This window comes from Moschus berezovskii, chromosome 9 (genome assembly GCF_049115385.1).
Source record: "Moschus berezovskii isolate FMDL1 chromosome 9, NW_MosBer_1.0, whole genome shotgun sequence".
Taxonomy (NCBI): domain Eukaryota; kingdom Metazoa; phylum Chordata; class Mammalia; order Artiodactyla; family Moschidae; genus Moschus; species Moschus berezovskii.
The window spans coordinates 3,062,067-3,084,173 of record NC_142468.1 but is presented as its reverse complement, the minus strand read 5'-3'; the positions used below and the strand labels follow the sequence as shown (position 1 = coordinate 3,084,173).

General features: G+C 44.1%; 1 protein-coding gene across 13 annotated transcripts in view; it reads right to left on the bottom strand.

The window, feature by feature from the left end:
• Positions 1-1,421: 1,421 nt before the first annotated feature.
• The window catches only part of EML5 (EMAP like 5), a 154,284-nt gene continuing 133,598 nt past the window's right edge, over positions 1,422-22,107 (bottom strand). For 2 of the 13 annotated variants that reach the window (XM_088839393.1, XM_055436544.2), the window contains exons 32-41: positions 17,519-17,692; positions 16,192-16,400; positions 10,881-11,038; positions 9,303-9,417; positions 6,680-6,868; positions 6,382-6,554; positions 4,481-4,643; positions 4,099-4,202; positions 3,193-3,346; positions 2,172-2,443 (exon numbers count right to left, since the gene is read on the bottom strand). In XM_088839393.1, coding sequence (XP_088695519.1) covers positions 2,303-2,443; positions 3,193-3,346; positions 4,099-4,202; positions 4,481-4,643; positions 6,382-6,554; positions 6,680-6,868; positions 9,303-9,417; positions 10,881-11,038; positions 16,192-16,400; positions 17,519-17,692 — 1,580 coding nt within the window. In that variant the 3' untranslated portion in view covers positions 2,172-2,302. Of the gene's footprint in view, positions 2,071-2,170; positions 2,444-3,192; positions 3,347-4,098; positions 4,203-4,480; positions 4,644-6,381; positions 6,555-6,679; positions 6,869-9,302; positions 11,039-16,191; positions 16,401-17,518; positions 17,715-22,107 lie in introns of those variants that run through there. The other 11 variants (XM_088839397.1, XM_055436542.2, XM_088839394.1 and 8 more) reach the window with 11 other exon arrangements.

The following is a 22,107-nucleotide window of genomic DNA, read 5'->3' as shown; positions in this document are numbered from 1 at the left end:
GGCCGTGAGTGGCACCAGGGTGTTTGGACATGCGTTTGCCTACGGAGAGGAGGCCAGTGGTGCCAGGGGAGGGCTCAGGTTACAAATTGGGGAGCTCAGTCAGGTACTGCACACGGAAACAACCCTCTGGGTTAGAAAATAATCGGGGTGATCCACACGGCCTGTCACGGCTGTTCACCTTGCTTCTGTTGATGGCTGGCGTAAGGACGGCGGCTGTGGGGTGACGACTAAACTTAGCGGGACCACGTCAAGACACGGACAGCAGGGATTAAGGCCGATGGACAACGCGGGGGAAGCAGGTTCACCCTATGTGGTTCGCTGATTACGGCCAAAGAGTTTCTACCCGCGCTATAACGAGACTGGAATTTCCCTTTAGCCAAAAGCAGGTAAACTTGACCCAAGGAACATTTGAAGCTGCAACCGCCTCAAATAGAGGGGGAGTGTGGTTCAGGGGAATTTTTAGCTTTAACTTATTAGCTGCTCCTTTATAGTATACATGAATAGAAGCTTTCAATATTAGTGTTTCATCAACCTGGGCTTAATTTAGGAGAATCCATTGACATGAAAATGAAAAAAAATGATCTTAGTGTTTCAAGCTTCTTAAACGAACACCTGTCAGTCCTTCAGACACAGCTGTTCAGAGCTCTAAAACTGACCAGGTTCAGTCACTGGTTGGGCTTCCATGATGTAACTTGGCCTTTTCTGGTTTTAATATTTACAGGGTGTTGGACACAGAAAACAGATAACCAGAAACCTCAAAAGGTCTATTACACTACAAAGATAATTAACACATGAAACTAAAAATTCATAGGACCAATACAGCATCTTAAACTTCTTCATACTTAGAAAAATATATTTTTAAATAGCAGTCAGCATAATTTCCAGTCTTCAGGAAACCACAGATAAGCTAAATAGGAAGTTCCCGAATGCAAATACTGATCTTTGGCAGCGTCTAAAGTGAACAGGAGTAAAGGTCTAAGAGTTCAGCCCCAGTCCACCAAGAAAGAATTGTTATAGACAAGCTCTATAAGTGGACTGATAGTCATTCCTTTTGGAAGTCAGCCTATGGGGTGGCATACATTAAACAAATTTTTCCATAGAAAAAAAGGGTATAAAAATTTTATTTCAAGAGTTACTAAATTGTGTAACTTTGTGAATTTAATGCTTTAGTTTACATGTTAAGTAAATGTTTCTATTAGACTGCATCTTTAAATACTCCACATTCTCTTCCAGTTAAATAGTACTACTGTCTAAAACCTTAAACTGTACATCACTGGAAATTATTATCATACTTTTCCATCAATGATGCTATAATCATGTTTTACTGTTTCAGTTACAGAGACAAATTCTGAACATAAGGTGACAGCTCAAACATGAAAATGTAGTGATCATATACTACTGACTTTGGATTTGTTCTTGAATTTAAAACTTTCAGGAAAAAAATGTCCTTCATAAGCGGGACTTGATTAACGCTGAGGAAGCATTACATTTTCCAGGAGACCTTGTGTATGTTTTCTTAGGGAAAATAATATTTGCCTTTTAAAAACTGTGACCCTTTAGGGTGATGGTATATGTAAATGCAAGGATAAAATACTCAACAGTTGAATCTTGAAAATAAAAATTCAAAAAAAAGTTTTGCTAAAAAAGAGGATGAAAATTATCCAAGTTGGGTTTTTGAGGTTTTGGTTCGTTTTTTTGAGGACCTCTGTCTCCCAAACCTCCCCAGCAGGTCTGCCAGATTTGCGCACTCCCCAGAATGGGGGCTGGCTGTCACCATCAGTTCACTTAATCCTCTCTTGACATGGGATTGCCTGGCAGTGTGTAGATTATGGACAGTTATCTCGTGCATATTACAGATATTTTGAGCCAATCACTCTTCATTTTGACAAGTTTGGGCATTTACCCCTGTTCCAATCTTAAGTTAGCACCACGGGACCGTGCAGGGCTTGGTTCTGATTATTTTTTCCGCTTCTGTAGTCCTGCTGTTAATTCTCAAGGCTGTTAATTTACAGTCTTGTCAGCATCCGTATCTTTCAGTGAGGCATATGTACACATTTCCAGACAAATAAACTGCAATCAGAAAAAACAGCAGTGAGTTCATGATATTTCTAGATTCTCAGAACAGTCTGTTTTTCAATTAAGCTTTCAGTTCACACATGTATAAAACTTTTCTATGCTTTTATTCTCTGTGTACACAGTATGCGACTGCAAGGCGCCGTCTGGTTCTGCTGCCTTATTACGCGGTTGACTAGCTGAGTCCATACAGTGAGTCTGTCAGGATTAGTGATGTGAAAGCTCTTCACTAGTCAGCTGGCCTATCTTGGGCTGAGAAAGGTACCAACCTGCAGTCGTCACCGCCAGCACTGATGACATGTCGGTCGCCACTGGTGAATCGAATGTTTGCCACGTGGGCTGAATGACCCAAGAACCTTTTGTGTTTTGCCTAAAAAGTAACGAAGAACAAGGCTCAGCGTGTGTGATAAACACAGACGTCAAAGCTTTCTATCAGGAACCACTGTCTCCATCACAAAGACTGGAGCGAGCAGTCTGGACCACAGCCACTGATTAAACGCTTTTCCAGAGGATGGGTCTGCGTTGAAAAGCATCTGCAGTTTGGTAACAGATGGATTAAAGGTCTGGTAAAAGGCTGAGTGCAGCTTTGTTAGGATAGTTTGAGAAGATGGCATGACTTTTGAGGGCTGCTGCTGCTGCTGAGTCACTTCAGTCGTGTCCGACTCTGTGTGACCCCATAGACAGAAGCCCACCAGGCTCCCCCGTCCCTGGGATTGTCCAGGCAAGAATAGTGGAGTGGGTTGCCATTTCCTTCTCCAATGTGTGAAAGTGAAAAGTGAAAGTGAAGTCGCTCAGTCGTGTCCGACCCTTAGCGACCCCACGGACTGCAGCCCACCAGGCTCCTCCATCCATGGGATTTTCTAGGCAAGAGTACTGGAGTGGCTTGCCAGTGCCTTCTCCGGACTTTTGAGGGCAAGGGGAGATGATTTCTAACCGCTTTTATTTCACAGTAATGGATTTAGGAAGTTTGGAAAAAAGTTTAGAATCACAAATTTCAAAATATTTTCAAATCATGAGATGACAATATATTTTAGCACATGTTATTGGGAAAATGTACTAATGATTAAAAGTAAATTGGGGGTAAAGTTACATAAAATACTAAACCCAAGATAAACTTACAAATTTTTCAGGACATGGGAAGTCAAATAACTTAACCATGCCAAAGTCATCTCCTGTTACCAGGCTGATTCCTGAATGAGACACACAGGCACAGTTGACATCTGCTTTCTCAGCGTGTCTGGACCAGATCCCCATAACTTCATCTCCTAGAATACTACAGAGAAGGAAAAGGAAAAAACCCACCACTGCAAACACAGGTTTACCATACTGAAAAAGTTTCATGGTAATTAGTCTCTAAGTACCTAATTACCTTATTTAGATATAAGAATAAATTACGAAAAGGCATTACCTGGAAGCCTGAATTTCTCCTGGGATGTGAATCCCCACACATACACTTTTTCTTTTTGAAATTTTAGTTTTAAGGGTTTACAGACTAAACAATCTTTCAAAAATTCAATTAATACTTTACGAGAGCTGACAGAACTATTTTAAAAATTAAGTTTATGCTATAGGAATTTAATGGCATCTTTCATTTTCATTGATGATTACTCATGGTTAACTGTTCCACAGCCAGCAACTTTGAACCCATTCATAAGGTTTCATTTCTAACAGCTGCTATCAATAACATTCCTATAGAAAGAGAAATAATACTATTGCCTAAGAGTACTCAATACATGTTTCTGTTTGTTATTAAACCTACTTAAGGAAATATCATGGTATCTTTAAAGTCACAACTTTGATTTCCTTTAATGAAAAGAACTGATACAGAAATATATTTGATCAAGAGGGGTCCCACCCTGAGTATATCATTCTCTTAGAAGTAACATCTCTTAGATGGTAACAAAAACTTACAACTCAATTACTTTCCCTAGGGGGATGGCTCTAGCTGTTCAGAAATAGGATTTTCTAATTTTCCTGACTTTTCAGTTAGTTAGTTCTTCCCTTCTGAATACACAGAATATTTACCTAGTCCATGTAGCCCAAGTAATTCTGTCAATGGCAGCCTGATCCATAAGATGTTTTCCTGAAGGCACTTCATAGATATGCCGTTTATAGCAACCAGTGGAGACCTTTCATAATATTAAAATGGAATAAGAATCCCATCATGTGAGAAGTAAAAATCCAGAAATAGTTTATAGTATACTGGCAAAATGCTACTTGATTTACACTTCTAAAATTATTAAGACTAAAAGGTGACTATAAAAATCTGTGAGCAAAAAAAAAAAGAACAGATCAGTAAGGAATTATGCAGAAACAGTGAACAGTGGCAGGGAATGAAAGGCAAGAGTTTCAAAAGCACTAGCCATGTAAAAGCAGAACTATTCAGAAGTACAGTGTGGGTGCTTACCTGGAGATGTCTGCTGTCTGCAGAGAAGTCCATCTGAATGACGAAGCTTGGAATGTCTTTGCAGTAGCTGATTCTGTTAAGGGTGGGGCCCAGTGTTAGGTCATAAAAATCCACTGAATTCTCACTGGAACCCACTGCTAGAAACCGGGAATCTGGACTAAATCTGAACATACAACAAGAGATTACATGCAAAGACGCATTAGACTACGTGAAATACAGCAGTGTCAACATTTAAGGGCTGAGAAACCGCCTCCCAGTGCACGGGACGCAGCTTTGATCCCTGGTCTGGGAACTGGAGTCCCACATGCCTCGGGGCATCTCAGCCCGGGCGCCACAGCTAAGGCCCCTGGCAGCCACATCAGCTAAAACCACCTTAGACAGTGACTCTTCCTGTTTAGTCCTTGGTAAGTATTTGAGATGAGTGTGTATGATACGGCCTCATACAGATTTACCTGACAGGCAAAACAGATTTTGTAGACTGATACCATATTTGTTTTACATGAAACAGAAAGGTCTATATTTTACGTCAGTGTTAAGTGGTTCCTGATTTTTCATCTGATTTCTTTAAAAATATCTCAGCTTTTAAAAAGCCACTAACAATTTACATATATTACTAGGTTACATAATTGAGTAAGATAGGATTCTTTTATCTGCAAAGATCGTATCTTAACAGCAAGGGACACAGACCAGCTTAACTCACGTCAGGCCATTAGATAAAGGGTTGCGACTTGGAGCTTGGAAGAAGTTATTTTTAAATAAAATGCTATCTGCTACATAAATACGCAAAGTACTATTTGCCTAGTGATCACGTAAGCCATATGGTTCAGTGTTTTGAAAATGCTCCGTGGTCTTGCTGACATACCTTCGGAACACTGGAGGGTTTAGGGAAGCCATAATTACTGCTTTATATACTGACATCCTGAGGAAGCTATCCAGTGTAAAAACGGGCTTACTGGTAAAAACAGTGCAAGTTTTGACGGACCTGGATTCAGTAATCTATGTTGATCACACAAGTGCTCAGTAAACTGTGCGCTTGTGCTAACTCACCTCAGTCGTGTCTGACTGCGACCCCGTGGACTGTAGCCCACCAGGCCCCTCTGTCCACGGGACTCTCCAGGCAAGAAGACTGGAGTGCGTGGCCATGCCCTCCTTCAGGGGATCTTCCCAACCCAGGCATCGAGCCCAGGTCTTCTACATTTCCGACACTGGCAGGTAGGTTCCTTGCCGCTAGCACCACCCAGGAAGTCCTGGGTTCAGTAAATGGTAACCACTGTTGACAAAAGCTTAAGCACTGAGAAGGGCTCCAGGAAAATTTTCATTCAGATTCTGGGGCCCTGATGTTCAGTGACAACGGGTTAAAGGAGTGAACTATGTAGTCTAAGGAGTGAACTATGTAGTCAGTAGACATTAAGAGAAGTAAAAGGTGTTCGGGGTTGAAAGTTTTACTTTTCTAGGCTTTGTAAGAAATGTTAGGGGTTTTAATTTTCCAGGTTTTTTTTTTTTTTTTACTGTGCTGTGCTGCTTGTGGTAACCTAGTTCCCCGACCAGGGACTGAACCCAGGTCATGGCAGTGAAAGCGCCCAATCTTGACCACTGGACTGCCAGGGAATTCCCTATCTTTCCATGCTTTCAAAGGGCAGGTGAAAGCTAACTCGGTGAGATGAGCTTGCTGGACACGTGTTCATCCAGCATCCCCGGTGACTTGCTGTCACAAGCGCTGTGGTTGGCGCCCAGCAGACTTTTGTGACTCCGTGAGGAGAAGTGCGTGCGCACACGAGCAGCTGTGTCTCGGCGCAGTTTATGGTGGGTCAGGTGCCACGGGCACTAAAGGCCTTTTCTCCAGAGTCCAGCTGGGCCACTGAGAGAAGATCCTAGACACCCCATTCCGCTGGCAGACTGACCTGATGTCATGGATTGCACAGCGTCGGTCTCTCTTCTTTCCCCATATCTTTAGGGAGCTCACAAGTAAAATGATAAATTCTCCGTTTTTCATCCCGATGGCCACCATGTCCCCTTCTGGGCTGTAGCATACGGTACGAGCGGCGTGTCCCAGATTCACTTTGTTCAGCATCTTCTGCATCAGAACCAGGGGGGTCAGAAAGAACATTACGTAGAGAGCTTAGAAAGTAAACAGTCTTTTAAGTGCGATTTAGGGCTCTGCTGCTTAGACACCGTAACATCGTTTAAAGCTGCACGCACCCTGTCAGCGACGTCCCACAGCCTCACTGTCCCATCTTCCGCGGCGGACAGGAAGAAGTCCCTGGAGGGGTGGGTCGCGAGTCCCCACACAGGGCCGTCCACGTGCCCGCTCACCAGGACGTTACACGCCGCATTCTTCTCTCCAACTTCAATGATTTCAGCGTTCCTTGTCCCTACCAGTATCTTGCCCTGAAACACAAGTGGGGCCAACAGTTACTGGACCATAGCTGCTCCTCTTAGCAACCTAAGGGTGAACTACTGACCTGTGACGCTGCGACTTGCAGTAGGAAATGTACACACCTTTCTCGACCTGCCACGGGGCTGCCTCTGATAAGCCCATCAAAAGGTGAAAATATCAGAAGTGCACTGAACACACCCAACCCGCCAAACATGATAGCCTGGCCTTCCACACGCGCAGGACACGCAGCTGAGCCTAGTCCATAGCAACAGGCTGGCCGCCTCGTGCTGTTTACTGAGCACTGTCCTGAGAGTGAAGAACAGTGTGACTGTCTTGCTACAGACAATCGCTGTAGGTGAACTAACTGACTGTTGATCCCCGTGACTGCGTGGCTGACTGGGAGCTGTGGCTAGCTGTGCTGCCCTGCATCAAGAGAAGACTGGACCAGAGATCGCTAGCTGGGGAAGAGCAAAATTAAGCATTCGAAGTATGCTTTCCATTGAATGTGTATCACTTTTGCACTACCTTAAAATCAAAACACCTTAACTTGTGGACACTCACCATGCCTGGTCTTGTTCCCAGTTACTGGCATGAAGCTCCTAAAAGTGAAAGTCTGATTCTGCGACCCCATGGACTATAGCCCGCCAGGCTCCTCTGTCCATGGGATTCTCCAGGCAAGAATACTGGAGTGGATTGCCATGCCCTCCTCCAGGAGACCTTCCTGACCCAGGGATCAAACCCAGGTCTCCTGCATTGCAGGTGGATTCCTTATCAGCTGAGCCACCGGGGAAGCTTCTAAAACCCTTGGAACTCCCTGGGTAATGAACAAGATGGGTATCTTTTATGTTAATGAGGTGACATCTGGACCTCACGTGAGGGTTGGGTTGCCGGCAGACCCAACCATGTGCTTAGGAGGTAGCCTGGCCGTTTCACTCTCTCTTTCCCGCATCTCAGGGATGGGAGAGGGGCTAGACATTGACCAACAGTGAAAGAGTTAATCAGCCAAGACTGCATAAGAAGCCTCCACAGAGGCCAGGGTCTGGAGAGCTTTCGGGCTGGCGAACAAGGGGAGATGCAGGCTGAGTGGTCTGAAGCTCCACACCGCTCCACAGACGTCACCCTGGGCAGCTCCACGTCTGGCTGTGCCCAAGCCACAACCTTTACAGTAAACCGGGATCCAGTAAGGAACACGCCTCTGAGTTCAGTGAGCCCTCGAGCAAGTTAACTGAACCCGAGGAGGGGCCCTCTCTCATTTACAGCCCGTGGGTCAGGGCACAGGTGACTGACTGCTGTCTCAAGTCCAAACGACAAATGACAGCTGACCAGAGGTACAGGCAGTAACGACCTGGCATCTGAAAGGGTGTGGGGAGGGCCACTCTGGCAGGACGGAGCCTCCAACCTCCGGTGGAACCTGACGCTTTCTCTGGTAGATACTTTCAGGATATAGTTGATTTATGGACACACTGTAGAATTCCTTGGTGCTGTGTGGGAAGCACTCCTGAACTCAGCATCCACGCACTGGATCTGTGTCCAAAACCAAAATAACCTACTCTAAGAGAACTTTTTGCCTGGACTAATCTAGTAGCAAGACAGGCATTAGCTCACGCAAAGCTTTCTATGGCCAGAGGCGCACCCCAGGAGCACTCGGCCAGGCACTAGGCCACGCCCACCATCACACACTTCTCCACTCATCCAAGTTTTGACGTTGACTGTGATATCTTAGTCTGAAGATCTCCAAAGAGGAGTAAGTGCATTGGGATATGGGAAGAAAGTATTGAATTTTAGTTAAAAGTAATTGTAAATAAAAGTAAGCATACCTAATATTTAATAGACTAAGGATAATGCATGTATGCATTTCATAAATACACTTATTGTGAGTGCTGCTGCTGCTAAGTCGCTTCAATTGTGTCTGACTGTGCGACCCCACAGACAGCCTCTTACCAGGCTCCCCCGTCCCTGGGATTCTCCAGGCAAGAACACTGGAGTGGGTTGCCATTTCCTTCTCCAATGCATGAAAGTGAACAGTGAAAGTGAAGTTGCTCAGTCATGTCCGACTCTTAGCGACCTCATGGACTGCAGCCCACCAGGCTCCTCCATCCATGGGATTTTCCAGGCAAGAGTACTGGAGTGGGGTGCCATTGCCTCCTCCGTATTGTGAGTGCATGTGTGGTCAAAGTTTTTTAGAGCAATGTGTGGTTTTTCAGCAAATGGAGACAGCTGTCTTAATCAAAACGAGTCAACTGGCAAAGAAATTCAACTGTCTACCAGAGTGGATTCAAGAAAACGAGTTATATAGATACAGAGCTTAGGGGAGTGGCTTCCTGTCCTTCTGCAAAGCAAGTAGCAGAGAAGAGGCAGGGAAACCGGACGGCGCATCTTGTCAGTGCTGTCCATCGAGCTGCAGGAGGGGAGAGGCGCGGATGCCCGACTCCTGCCGGCGCGCACCTTGCCTCTGCACACTGAGCGCACGCAGTCGCTGGCCTGGCCCGTCTCCAGCCGGAAGGCGCGGCACCGCCTCAGCTCCTGGTCCCACAGCTTGACGGCTCCTCCCTCCTTTGACCTGAGAAAAGAACGGCCCACACCAGGTGCACTTACTGTTGGCGCTTACAGATACTTTTTATTATAAACAAAGACCTAACTACAAGCAGACGCTAAAAGCTGCTCCAGTCTTTACCTTACTCTCAACTTTCTATGGCAATTTTAGAGCACACTGGGTCTCAAGCACTCAGTTCAAGCAAATTTCATGGAAATTAACTTTTTGAATGTAAGCATAAGTTTACGTAGCCTGTCCTCACCATATATACCTTTCATCTCATAACACTTTTTACCAAGGAAAAGTGCGAAACGATTCTTTTCTTTTCTTCTGGCCATGCCACGTGGCTTGCGGGATCTTAGTCCCCCACCAGGGACTGAACCCAGGCCACGGACGTGAAAGCATCAAGTCCTCACCACTGGATCTCCAGGGAAGTCCCCCAAATGACTCAGTGGTATGAGGAAAATGGAAATGTAAGGTTAGATAATAGGATTAGCAATGCTATGCGACAGAATATATTTTCAGGGTCAAAAGGGCACATTTTTTCCACCTATTATTATTAAATATGCTACAGTTTAACAGTATGCTAGTGACTAGGAGTGTGTAAGGTTAGTTAAGGTATGGAAACAAAAGTGTCACAGTAATATATGCAAAAGATTAAATAGAGCCTATTTATGGTTTTTCTTTTGGAAGAGGTGGAGAATATATTCCTTTATTTTCTGCTGGACGAACTGTCTTAGGACAAAACCATGCTCCTGCAGCACTGTTATACAGTCTTCCTCTATGTGAAAGGCAGACGCTGCTGCGCGTCTGTGGGCTCTTTCAATGCTGTATAGGAATGCACTTACTTCCTGGTCCCACATACATTCCATTTTAACAACGATATGAATGTATTAGTAGAAAATCAACGATAAGCATCTGGTTTCCACTGGGAGATTTAAAAGTCAGTCAGAATAAGGCCTTTCTTCAGACTTACATTTTGAGGTCTTGTCTCAACTTTATCTAACAAGTTTGCCTCAAGCACAAGCAAACAAGGCAAAGTCTATTTCTGTCAATCCCTCATCCTTTTCATCAGTATGCATCTTATCCCTGAGTATCCAGTCTGAACAAAACAGAAAGCCGTCAAGATGTATCCCAAATCCAACTGCAAGGATCCCCGCAAAGGTCACCAGCAGAATTCTACTCAGCAAATATTTACACAAGCAGAGAGACATGAAGAAAATCAACTCCCAACCTGCAGGATGAATATTTCCAAAAAACGATCACCCCAGTTGCTGGACCTTAGATCTACCTACAGTGTCAAAAAAAACTGGGAGCAATTTAAGGCCAGAAGTAAGAATCATCACGAAAGCACTTTTATAAAAGGCAATAAAGGAGAAGCACTTGAGGAGGGTCAGAGAGGCTAATCCCTGAGACCCTGATGTAACTGTGAACCACAGCGTCATGACGCAGGGGTGTTCAGTGAGGCTGCGGAAAGAAAGGGGACTCACGGTCTCTCCTTGCCACCAGTGACGATCAGCCCGTCTCGGAGGGTGGTGTACATGGCAAACACAGGCCCGTTGTGAGCTCTGGCCACGATTCTACACAACATGTGGTCTTTCCACACACAGACATCGCCACTGATGGTACCTGTAAACGTCAAGTTATTCTGAAAAGGAGTGGGGAAGGGGAGATAAGCTCATCAAAGGTTCAGGTAGAGTTAAGCAGCAATTCTCTACGTAAGCATGAGCCGCTGTCGCCCTTTGGATACAAGGAGCATGGGTGGCCGGAGAACAGTGGGGTCAAGCGTCAGAAAACCTGAACTCAAGATTGTTAGGGCCACTTCCTTTTCCAGTCTGTTTCCTATTAACGGGAATAACCTTGGTCAAGGCTTCTAACCCCTGCCAATATCAAGCTTTTCATGTGTAAACTGAGCATGCACACTCTCTGAGTTCCCTTTGAATTAACAATGCTGCGATCCTGGTTTATTTCACCCCTTTGAAGCACGTCCCGCTAGTTCCCCAAGGAGTAACTTCAAAGTCACCAGTAACCCACAGTGAAAAACAGAACAGGATGTGAAAAGAACTTTCAGGATAGTTTTGATAGGTTTGATAAAATATTTTGTCATGGAAGGTGAAACTTATCTGTAGCAAAATGGTAGTTTTGCAGTTGTATACGAAAATTAACATTTCCCATGATTTCTTAAAATACAAAAGTCAATGCATTTCTGCAATGAGTCCAAAATAAGATAAATCTGTTAAGGTACCAAAGGTTTAAGAATGCTTTAGATGACTTCGAGAATTTCGATCTTGATACCGTTCATATATGCAAAAACAACAGAAACCAAATCCTGCATCGTGCTATTTTGTCCCAATTGACCTTCCCTTTTAGAGCAACTCTTATAAGATCCTGCACCAAAACCAATATGGAAAGAACCAATCAGAAAATAAGATTTGAATTATACCAAAAACAGACTTTCTTCAATCTTTCTGAGAATACTAGTTTGTATGTTTAATTTCTCTACAACAATGTAATATTATTTCAAATTCCTCATATTTATGCTTAATCTCTATAACTCACATTTGGAAAACAAGGATGATACTTGTCATACAGGAGCATCTTTAATTTATGCCTTATCTGCGACTGGAATGTAGAAGCTAGCATCTTACTTCCCCTGCTCTTCTCATAGCCCCTAGCATGGCGGTGGTTTAGTGGTTCGGTAGTTTCCAACTCTTGCGACCCCATGAACTGTAGCCCGCCAGGCTCCTCTGTCCATGGGGTTTTTCAGGCAAGAACACTGGATTGGGTTGCCGTTTCCTTCTCCAGGGGATCTTCCCACCCAGGAAGCAAAACTTGGGTCTCCTGCACTGTAGGTGGATTCTATGCCGACGGAGCCACCAGGAAGATTAGAGCACATTCAAAAAGGCTTAAACAGAGACAGTTCAGTTCAGGTGCTCAGTTGTGTCTGACTCTTTGCGACCCCATGGACTGCAGCATGCCACGCCTCCCTATCCATCACCAACTCCCAGAGCTTGCTCAAACTCATGTCCATCGAGTCAGTGATGCCATCCAACCATCTCATCCTCTGTCGTCCCCTTCTCCTCCTGCCTTCAATCTTTCCCAACATCAGGGGCTTTTCTAATGAGTCAGCTCTCTGCATCAGGTGGCCAAAGTAGTGGAGTTTCAGCTTCAACATCAGTCCTTCCAATGATATTCAGGACTGATCTCCTTTAGGATGGACTGGTTGGATCTCCTTGCAGTCCAAGGGACTCTCAAGAGTCTTCTCCAGCACCACAGTTCAAAAGCATCAATTCTTGGGTGCTCAGCTTTCTATATAGTCCAACTCTCACATCCATACACGACCACTGGGAAAACCATAGCTTTGACTGTTCGTTCCGTTCTGTTCAGTCGCTCAGTCGTGTCCGACTCTTTGCGAGCCCGTGGACTGTAGCCTACCAGGCTTCTCCGTCCATGGGATTCTCCAGGCAAGAATACTGGAGTGGGTTACCGTTTCCTTCTCCAGGGGATCTTCCTGACCCAGGGATCGAACCCGGGTCTCCCGCATTGGGGGCAGACGCTTTAACCTCTGAGCCACCAGGGAAGCTGGACCTTATTTGGCAAAGTGATGTCTCTGCTTTTTAATGTGCTGTCTAGGTTGGTCATAGCTTTTCTTCCAAGGAGCAAGCGTCTTTGAATTTCATGGTTGCAGTCACCATCTGCAGTGATTCTGGAGCCCAAGAAACTGAAGTCTGTCACAGTTTCCATTGTTTCCCCATCTATTTGCCATGAAGTGATGGGACCGCATGCCATGATCTTGGTTTTTTGAATGTTGAGTTTCAAGCCAGCTTTTTCACTCTCCTCTTTCCCTTTCATCAAGAGGCTCTTTAGTTCCTCTTTGCTTTCTGCCCTAAGGGTGGTGTCATCTGCATATCTGAGGTTACCGATATTTCTTCCAGCAACCCTGATTCCAGCTTGAGCTTCATTCAGTCCGGCATTTCACACAATGTACTCTGCATGTAAGTTAAACAAGCAGGGTGACAATACACAGCCTTGATGTACTCCTTTTCCAATTTGGAACCAGTCCACTGTTCCATGTCTGGTTCTAACTGTTGCTTCTTGACCTCCATACAGATTTCTCAGGAGGTTAAGTAAGGTGGTCTGGTATTCCCATCTCTTTAAGGATTTCCCACAGTTTGCTGTGATCCACACAAAGGCTACAGCATAGTCAATGAAGCAGAAGTAGATGTTTTTCTGGAATTCTCTTGCTTTTTCTTTGATCCAACAGATGTTGGCAATTTGATCTCTGGGTCCTCAGAGATCCAAATCCAGCTTGAACATCTGGAAGTTCTTGGTTCACATACTGTTGAAGCCTAGCTTGGAGAATTTTGAGCATTACTTTGCTAGCGTGTGAGATGACTGCAATTATGCAGTAGTTTGAACATTCTTTGGCATTGCCTTTCTTTGGGATTCGAATGAAAACTGACCTTTTCCAGTCCCGTGGCCACTGCTGTTTTCCAAATTGAGTGCAGCACTTTCACAGCATCATCTTTTAGGATTTGAACTAGCTCAACTGGAATTCCATCACCTCCACTAGCTTTGTTCGTAGTGATGCTTCCTAAGGCCCTCTTGACTTCACATTCCAGAATGTCTGGCTGTAGGTGAGTGATCACACCATGGTGGTTACCTGGGTCATGAAGATCTCTTTTGTATAGCTCTTCTGTGTATTCTTTCCACCTCTTCTTAATATCTTCTGCTTCTGTTAAGTCCATACCATTTCTGTCCTTTATCGAACCCATCTTTGCATGAAATGTTCCCTTGGTATCTCTAATTTTCTTGAACAGATCTCTAGTCTTTCCCATTCTATTGTTTTCCTCTGTTTCTTTGCACTGATTGCTGAGGAAGGCTTTCTTCCTTGCTATTCTTTGGAACTCTGCATTCAGATGGGTATGTCTTTCCTTTTCTCCTTTGTCTTTTGTTTCTCTTCTTTTCTCCGCTATTTGTAAGGCCTCCTCAGACAGCCATTTTGCCTTTTTGCATTTCTTCGTCTTGGGGATGGTTTTCACCATCACCTCCTGTACAATGCTATGAACCTCCGTCCATAGTTCATCAGGCAGTCTATCAGATCTAGTCCCTTAAATCTATTTCTCACTTCCACTGTATAATCATAAGGGATTTGATTTAGGTCATACTTGAATGGTCTAGTGGTTTTCCCTACTTTCTTCAATTTAAGTCTGAATTTGGCAATAAGGAGCTCATGGTCTGAGCCACAGTCAGCTCCTGGTCTTTTTTTTTTTTGCTGACTGTATACAGCTTATGTTAGGCTGCAAAGGATATAACCAAACTGATTTCAGTATTGACCATGTGATGATGTCCATATACAGAGTCACCTCCTGTGTTGTTGGAAGTGGGTGTTTGCTGTGACCAGTGTGTCTCTTGGCAAAACTCTGTTAGCCTTTGCCCTGCTTCATTCTGTACTCCCAGGCCAAACTTGCCGGTTACTCCAGGGATCTCTAGACTTCCTGCTTCTGCAGTCCAGTCCCCTACGATGAAAAGGACATCTTTCTTGGGTGTTAGTTCTAAAATGTCTTGTGGGTCTTCACAGAACCGTTCAACTTCAGATAGTTTGGTATTACTGGTTGGGGCATAAAGTTGGATTACTGTGATATTAAATGGTTTGCCTTGGAAACGAACAGAGATCATCTGTTGTTTTTGAGACTACACCCAAGTACCGCATTTCAGACTCTTTTGTTGAAAATGAGGTCTCCTTCATTTCTTCTAAGGGACTCCTGCCCACAGCAGCAGATGCAATGAATACTACCCATTTTGTAACAAAACATATGCATTGATTTGCACTGTTGCTTCAAACAAAAAAAAGTCAATTAGACTAAAATGCTTATCTTCAAGTTTATTTTCCGTTGGGAATGGGCAATTGATTAAATAAGGAATTTTATATGTGAAGAAAGTTAATGTATATGGGCACAATAATGTCAAGCATTTGAGTGTGTGCATTTTTCATCTGGAAAGGAAATTACTGGTCTTAAATTAAGAAACTCCATGATATTTAGCTGAAGCTTGACATGGCATAACGAGCATTGTCAGTGGTGTTTTTCCTCAAAAATGTAAGTTTTAAAATTCCAGAATTATACTTTTCTTCCTTCCAGTATAACACACCCAACATAAATAGTTAAAGAAAACCAACTTAGGTTTTTGATGCACCAAAGGACTGAAAAAGCCTGGCCAGGACAAGATATTAAAGGAAAGAGAAGTGTCTTGTAAACCAGAAGTCCAAGTGGCATGGGGGGCGGGAAGAGACGGCCCTGGAGCACCCTTCCTAGGAAGCCAGGGCAGGGCTGTGCTCGCGTTCCTCCTTGATGAGACATGGGCCCCGAGCACTCCCAACCTCAGGACAAGCAGTGAGTTAAGACGACAGGAAGCACAGGAAACCCTAAACCAAGCACCCTCTTAAACACTGGGAAGTCGTATGTCACAATTTGTCTTTTATTCTGACAAATTATTAGGGCCTCGGAGACACAGGGTGACGGAAATTTAAGGAAGGCTTCCGGGAATGGCCACGGCCCAGGGACTCAGGTCTCCATCGGAACCTTCCTCCCTCATTCACTTTCTTTCCCACTCCGACTTCTCAGAGCATCAGGCCTGGAAAGGTGCGATACAGGCAGGACCGGGACACAGGCTGGAACTGGTGGACTACAGCGCCACATATACAACGTGCTCGGGGCTCATCTATCTAAGGCAAGAAAATCCCAAACAGTCCTGTCTGGGTAATTCACAGCTACACGACCACAGGCAATTGAAGAGACATACTGCACCAAACGCAACAGCAAGCATGGTCTGCATCCGGGCATCCTCCAGAGTGCTCAGGAGCCCCTTCTTGCTGAGAAGAGCTCTTCCTGCCAGGGTCCAGAATTTGACGTGCTTTACTCCCACAGAGACAAACTGGGAGTCTGAATCTGGTCGGAATTCGGCCACAAAAATACGCTGGTTGTGACCAGCTCTGCTGGCAATTTTGGCACCTAAGTAAAAAGACACAACAGAATTTTCTAGGTGAGTATAAGAACTAAGTTGATTTTTTTAAATAGGATTAAGCAGTTATTGAAAACATATAGTTCAAAAAACAAATGCTTATAGAAAGAAAGCGCAGGGAATTCCCCAGCAGTCCAGTAGTTAGGACTCGTTACGTTCACTGCCAAGGGCCCAGGTTCAATCTCTGGTGGGGGAGCTAAGAGTCCACAAGCCTCATGGTGCAGCACCCGCCCCCCGCCCCCTCCACACACACACACAGAGGGCCTGTCCCTTGCACTGCTACCTAGCAATCAAGCGACAATTACTAGTGCCCAGGGTCCTTTTTGCACATTTTGCAAGTGACGGATGATTCAAGGAGAGCTTCATTATAATTTAAGGGGCATTTTAGATTGTAGGAACCATTATCTTTTTTCTTTTCTATGTAGCTCTATGAATTTCACTTTTTATTTTTTTCACAGTTCAGGTCTTTATTTTCTTTATGCCCATCAGGCCATGAATTCACAGGGAATGGATTCCCACAGTTCAGGTTCCTTTCCACTGGTTCTCATGAAGTGCGCTTCTCTGGGTGGACCGGCTAGAGCTTCGGCTGAACCCAAGTCCCTTTCTCTCTGGCTTCCTTCTTTTTCTGGTCATTTTCCTTCAGGCATTTCAGGAAGCTATCTTGGCTCTCAGTGTGTTTAAAATGCTCCATGCACACATTAATTCCCTATAACAGTTCTGTAACAGCAAAGTTCTGTCTGAGTGTATTAAAGTAGTATTACCTTACTGTTTCTCCATTATCACTTACAACATAATTCATTTCCCTTCTTCAGTAAGATCCTTTATAACCAACCAAATAATAATGACAAGACCCTTTTATGCACAATTTCTTACTGAAAGGAGAGACCAGTGAATCATTTTTAATATTAGTAACTCATTAATTTATGCTTTGTTTACAATTTCCCTAGGTTTTTAAAGTGGAACCCACCTACAACAGCTGTGTATGTGTTCTGAGGAGGGCTGTAATGAATAATGGTTTCAATCAGCAAGTTAATACAAATATGAAATAGAAAATTCGTTTCACCCTATTTTTATTTATTTATTTAAATTACAAAGAGAAAACTCCTACCTTCCTGCCATCTCCAGATGGTAAGTGTATGCTCAGGGTCCAGCCCCACCGAGAGCAGGAGCTTCCCAGTAGCACTGAAACTGACGGAACACACCCCCTTTGGATGGTAGCACCTCAGAATGGACAGCGTCTGCTTGCTCACGGCGTCCCAGATGTGAATGGACGGGGCTGCAGCTGAGCAAAGACAGGTCCCACAGTGTAACACACCTGCGACAGGTGTCCCCACTGCTGAGGCTGACACACACCTACCTCTGAACACGGAAAAACACACACCACAGGACTGTATACTTCATACAAAATAACTCAAAACTAAGACTGAATTAAAAAAAGGAGAGACAGGGAAAAAACTACAGACTACTTCCCCAGGCTACAGTCCAACTGCACTTCTGAGAAAATAGATTTTAGACACAAATTAGGCAATCACAGCTCTAAACAACTTTTCCAAAAAAAATGCATGTTCCAGATACATGTTAAGTCTTTATATAATTGTGTATATCATGGAAAAATATACAAACAATAGACAATAATGAAATACCAAGATATATTTAGTACTTATGTTATATGAAGGAGAGACCAAAAGTGAATACAAATTGAGAAAGGCAATAGGTAAGAAATCACATAAACAGAAGGAAATTTTCAACCGAATAGACATACATCTGGTAAAAGCTAAGTGCGTATCACTCGATAAGACAGTATTTTTTTAAAAAACAGGATTTTATGGGAGAAATACAACTGCTTATCCTTTTAAAAATTATTATTTTTTCTTTGTAGCCATTTTTACTGCTTAAAAAGATTTCCCAGTCCTCTGAATTTTCTAAGTTAAAAAACCATAGTTTTGAACTGTTCTTTTTTCATGAATTGCACCCTATAAAAAGAAACAGACTTATCTTGTCTCAGAACACAAGTACTTTTAGTAAATTAATTAATACATGAAAGTGCATTTGCTCAAATTATAAATCTGCTACAAATATTACAAAAATAGAGAAATATTACATATTGACAAGCTGTCTTAAAATCACTTGATGCAGAAAGAAATTCTAGTCTCTAAAGAAAACAGTCTATAAATTTAGACTATATTTTACACCATCTACAATTTATAGTATACAATGATAAATTAAAGCTGACAGTTCTTCAAACACGGTTACATTAACCCAAGGAGTTAAATTTGAGTATCATTAAGTAAAAATTGTTCAAAGATTTATGCAACTGTAAAAAAATAAAACCAACATGGAAATAGACATAAAAACTTACCACATAATAGAGCATTTATGTGTGAAAAACTGATCGCAGTAATTTAAGCACGGGACTAAAATTAGAACGTTCCTCATTCAATAAAAGTGAAAGGATACGAGGAACTGGTAAACTTAATTCAGCAAGAAATGCTAGGTGATTTATACACACCCACACCCCCACACCCCACCCCCCCACACGCACCCCCCCAAACCCCCCCACACCTCCACCCCCCCACACCCCCATAACCACACCCGCCACACGCACACACACAGACACGTACACACACACATGCACACACCCCCCACACACCCCCCCACACCCTCCACACACACACACACACACAAACACCCGGACACCCACACCCCCCCACATACACACCCCCACACACATAAACCCCCCACCCATACACGCACACCCCCCCACCCACACCCACAAACACACCCACACACACACCCCCACCCCCATAACCACACCCTCCACACACACACACAGACACGTACACACACACCCCCCACACACACACACCCACACCCAGACATGCACACACACACACCCACGCATACCCACACACACACTCACACAAACACCCTCACACACACACGCACCCCCCCCACATACACACCCCCACACACACACCCACACATACTGGAGATCATTCTATAATTTTTAGCCAGTGAAAAATATTAAACAGGTCTTCTGTAATACAGAAATACTTTTACATCTATAAAAAGAAACTCTGGGCAATCCATATACTGTATTTGTCTAAATGTGATGATGTAGCTAATGGATTCTTAAGAAAGAGCACTCAATATTCTCCAAATTAGATATTTCATAAATTACAAAGAATTATATTTATCTAAAATTTAAATAGCAAGTAACTTTCAGTAAACTGAATTACTGAACTTTTCCAAGTTTTATAAAAAAAAATCAAATGAGATGGTAAGAACTTATACCAAGAATTTATGTCTTAAAATATGACTATGTTATGAGACTGCTACACATTTAAGATTTAAATTACTGGACATTCTCAAGGTCTACCTTACCAAAGGTTAAATTATGTCGTTTAACTTCCTCCTGTAATTTGAAAGTGGTCATGCATGAAGCTGGAGTGGCAGAGATACTACTCCCACTTCTGCCCTTCCTATAGGTCACCAGACAGCCATGTCTCATGGAGTTGGCATGTCACCAGGGACATCTCGTCTTTTCTAATCCCTCCTTCTGGGTGGTTCTGTGTTCTTGCGAACTCAGGCTCAGAGAAGTTAAGTGACTTGCCTTGGGTCACACACCTCGGTGCTGGCAGAGCCAGCCTCTAAAGGTGCGTGCTGTCAGCGCCTAGCTGCTATTCCTGCTGTTCCCACGTTGACTTTCTCCGGAAAATCAACCCTAGCAACGATCTGTAACCATTCCTCACTCTCTGTCTCCAGGACACAGATGCCATGGGGTCCCTCTCTCTCTCTTAAACAACTTTATTATTTACGGCTGTGCTGGGTCCTTGCGGCTGCACAGCGCCTCTCTAGCTGCGGAGTGCAGGCTTCTCGCTGTGGGGGCCTCACTTGCTGCGGAGCACGGGCTCTAGGCCGCGCAGAGCTCCAGGCCCTTCAGCAGCTGAGGCACATGGGCTCAGGGTTGCGGCTCCTGGGCTCCAGGGCACAGGCTCAGGAGTTGTGGCGCCTGGGTTTACTTGCTCCGCAGCCTGTGGGATCTTCCCGGACCAGGGGTCGAACCTATGTCTTCTGCATGGCAGGCGGATTCTTTTGGAGCCACCAGGGAAGCCCATAAGGGTCTCTTAAAATTACAAATGGATTTCATAAGAATCAAAGTTTTAAAGGATTTTTTTTTCATCCCCTAGTTTGCCTTGATGCAGCATAGTAAACAGTGCATTTTAAAAACAAGATTTTAATATGGACCATTAAGTGTACCAATGGCTGAGATGGTAAAAACCATCTGCCTACAATGTGGGAGACCTGGGTTCTATCCCTGGGTTGGGAAGATCTCCTGGAGAAGGAAATGGCAACCCACTCTAGTATTCTTGCCTGGAAAATCCCATGGACGGAGGAGCCTGGTAGGCTACAGTCCATGGGGTCGCAAAGAGTCGGACACGACTGAGCGACTTCACTTCTTCTATACTGGACACCATTACCACTAATGTTGGACCCAGCACTCCTTCCTTCCTTCTTTCTTAATACAGCTCTGATTTTATTCAGGAATCCATGCCTCCCTCGTGCAATACAACTGACTCAGGGGAAAGACACTGCATAGTCAACTCCATAGTCTTTGCCCACTGTGGTAAGACGCCCACACACCCCACAGTCCTTCTCGTCCCATCCCCTCACCCCCAGCATCCGTGATTCAGTTCAAGGCCTTGCTCACATCTTAAAATGACTCACTCAGGCTAAAAGGCAGGACTCATTTTATTATTTTTTTAAAAAATATTCATTTATTTGGCTGCACTGGGTCTTACTTGCGACATGTGGGATCTAGTTCCTTAACCAGGGCTCAATCCTGGGCTCCCTGCATTGGGAGTGAGAGGTCTTGGCCACTGAACCACCCAGGGAAGACCCAGGAAGCATTGATTTTAGGTCACGGTTTTGAAAGTGGATTTTATTCTCTTTCCCACTTGAAGGAAGCAAATAACTCCAACGCTTCTATAACACAATTACAGCAACCTCGTGGGTGAAGCCAGTGCTGTGGATGGCAGAGAAGGGCCGGGAAGCACACTGGGGCTCCTGAACCAGCAAAGGTAGGCGGGTACCCTCCCTCTGCACTCCTGGGCAATGGTCAATTTCCTTTTTTTCTGTCATGAGAGGGCCCGTGGAAGACCACTAAGTCATGTAATGAACTGCCTATCGGGACAAATAGTGACCTATTCCAGACAGAGCTCTCTCTCCTTGACTTGCCTTAAGGATCAAAAGTGTCAGATTCTTACCTCCTCACAGTCTTAGGTGGGATGAAAAAACTCTGCCAGAGACAAAAGATGTTCCCTTAGGGTCTACTCAAAACACAACTATTGTATTCAGACGGTAATCAGACCATACCTTCTCTAATACATACATTTATCCTCCCACATTCCAAAGTGAGAATTTTGAAACTTCTCCCACTACCTCAGCACCTCCTCACTGACCTCAGATGATGAAAAATCAACAAAAGCCACCAGAGAGGATCTTCCTTATTTTCCTGCCTCCAAACCTACCAGTTTTCCTGCATTTGAACCTACACTCCCTTCACTCCTAATGACTGTGGATAATTTCTTCCTGCCCAACTCTCTCTCCCAAAGTATTCTGCTATCTCATTTAGCCAGCTGCTCAAGCAAGAAATTAAGTGAGTTTCTATTCCTGACTCTCCATCATGCCCCAAAT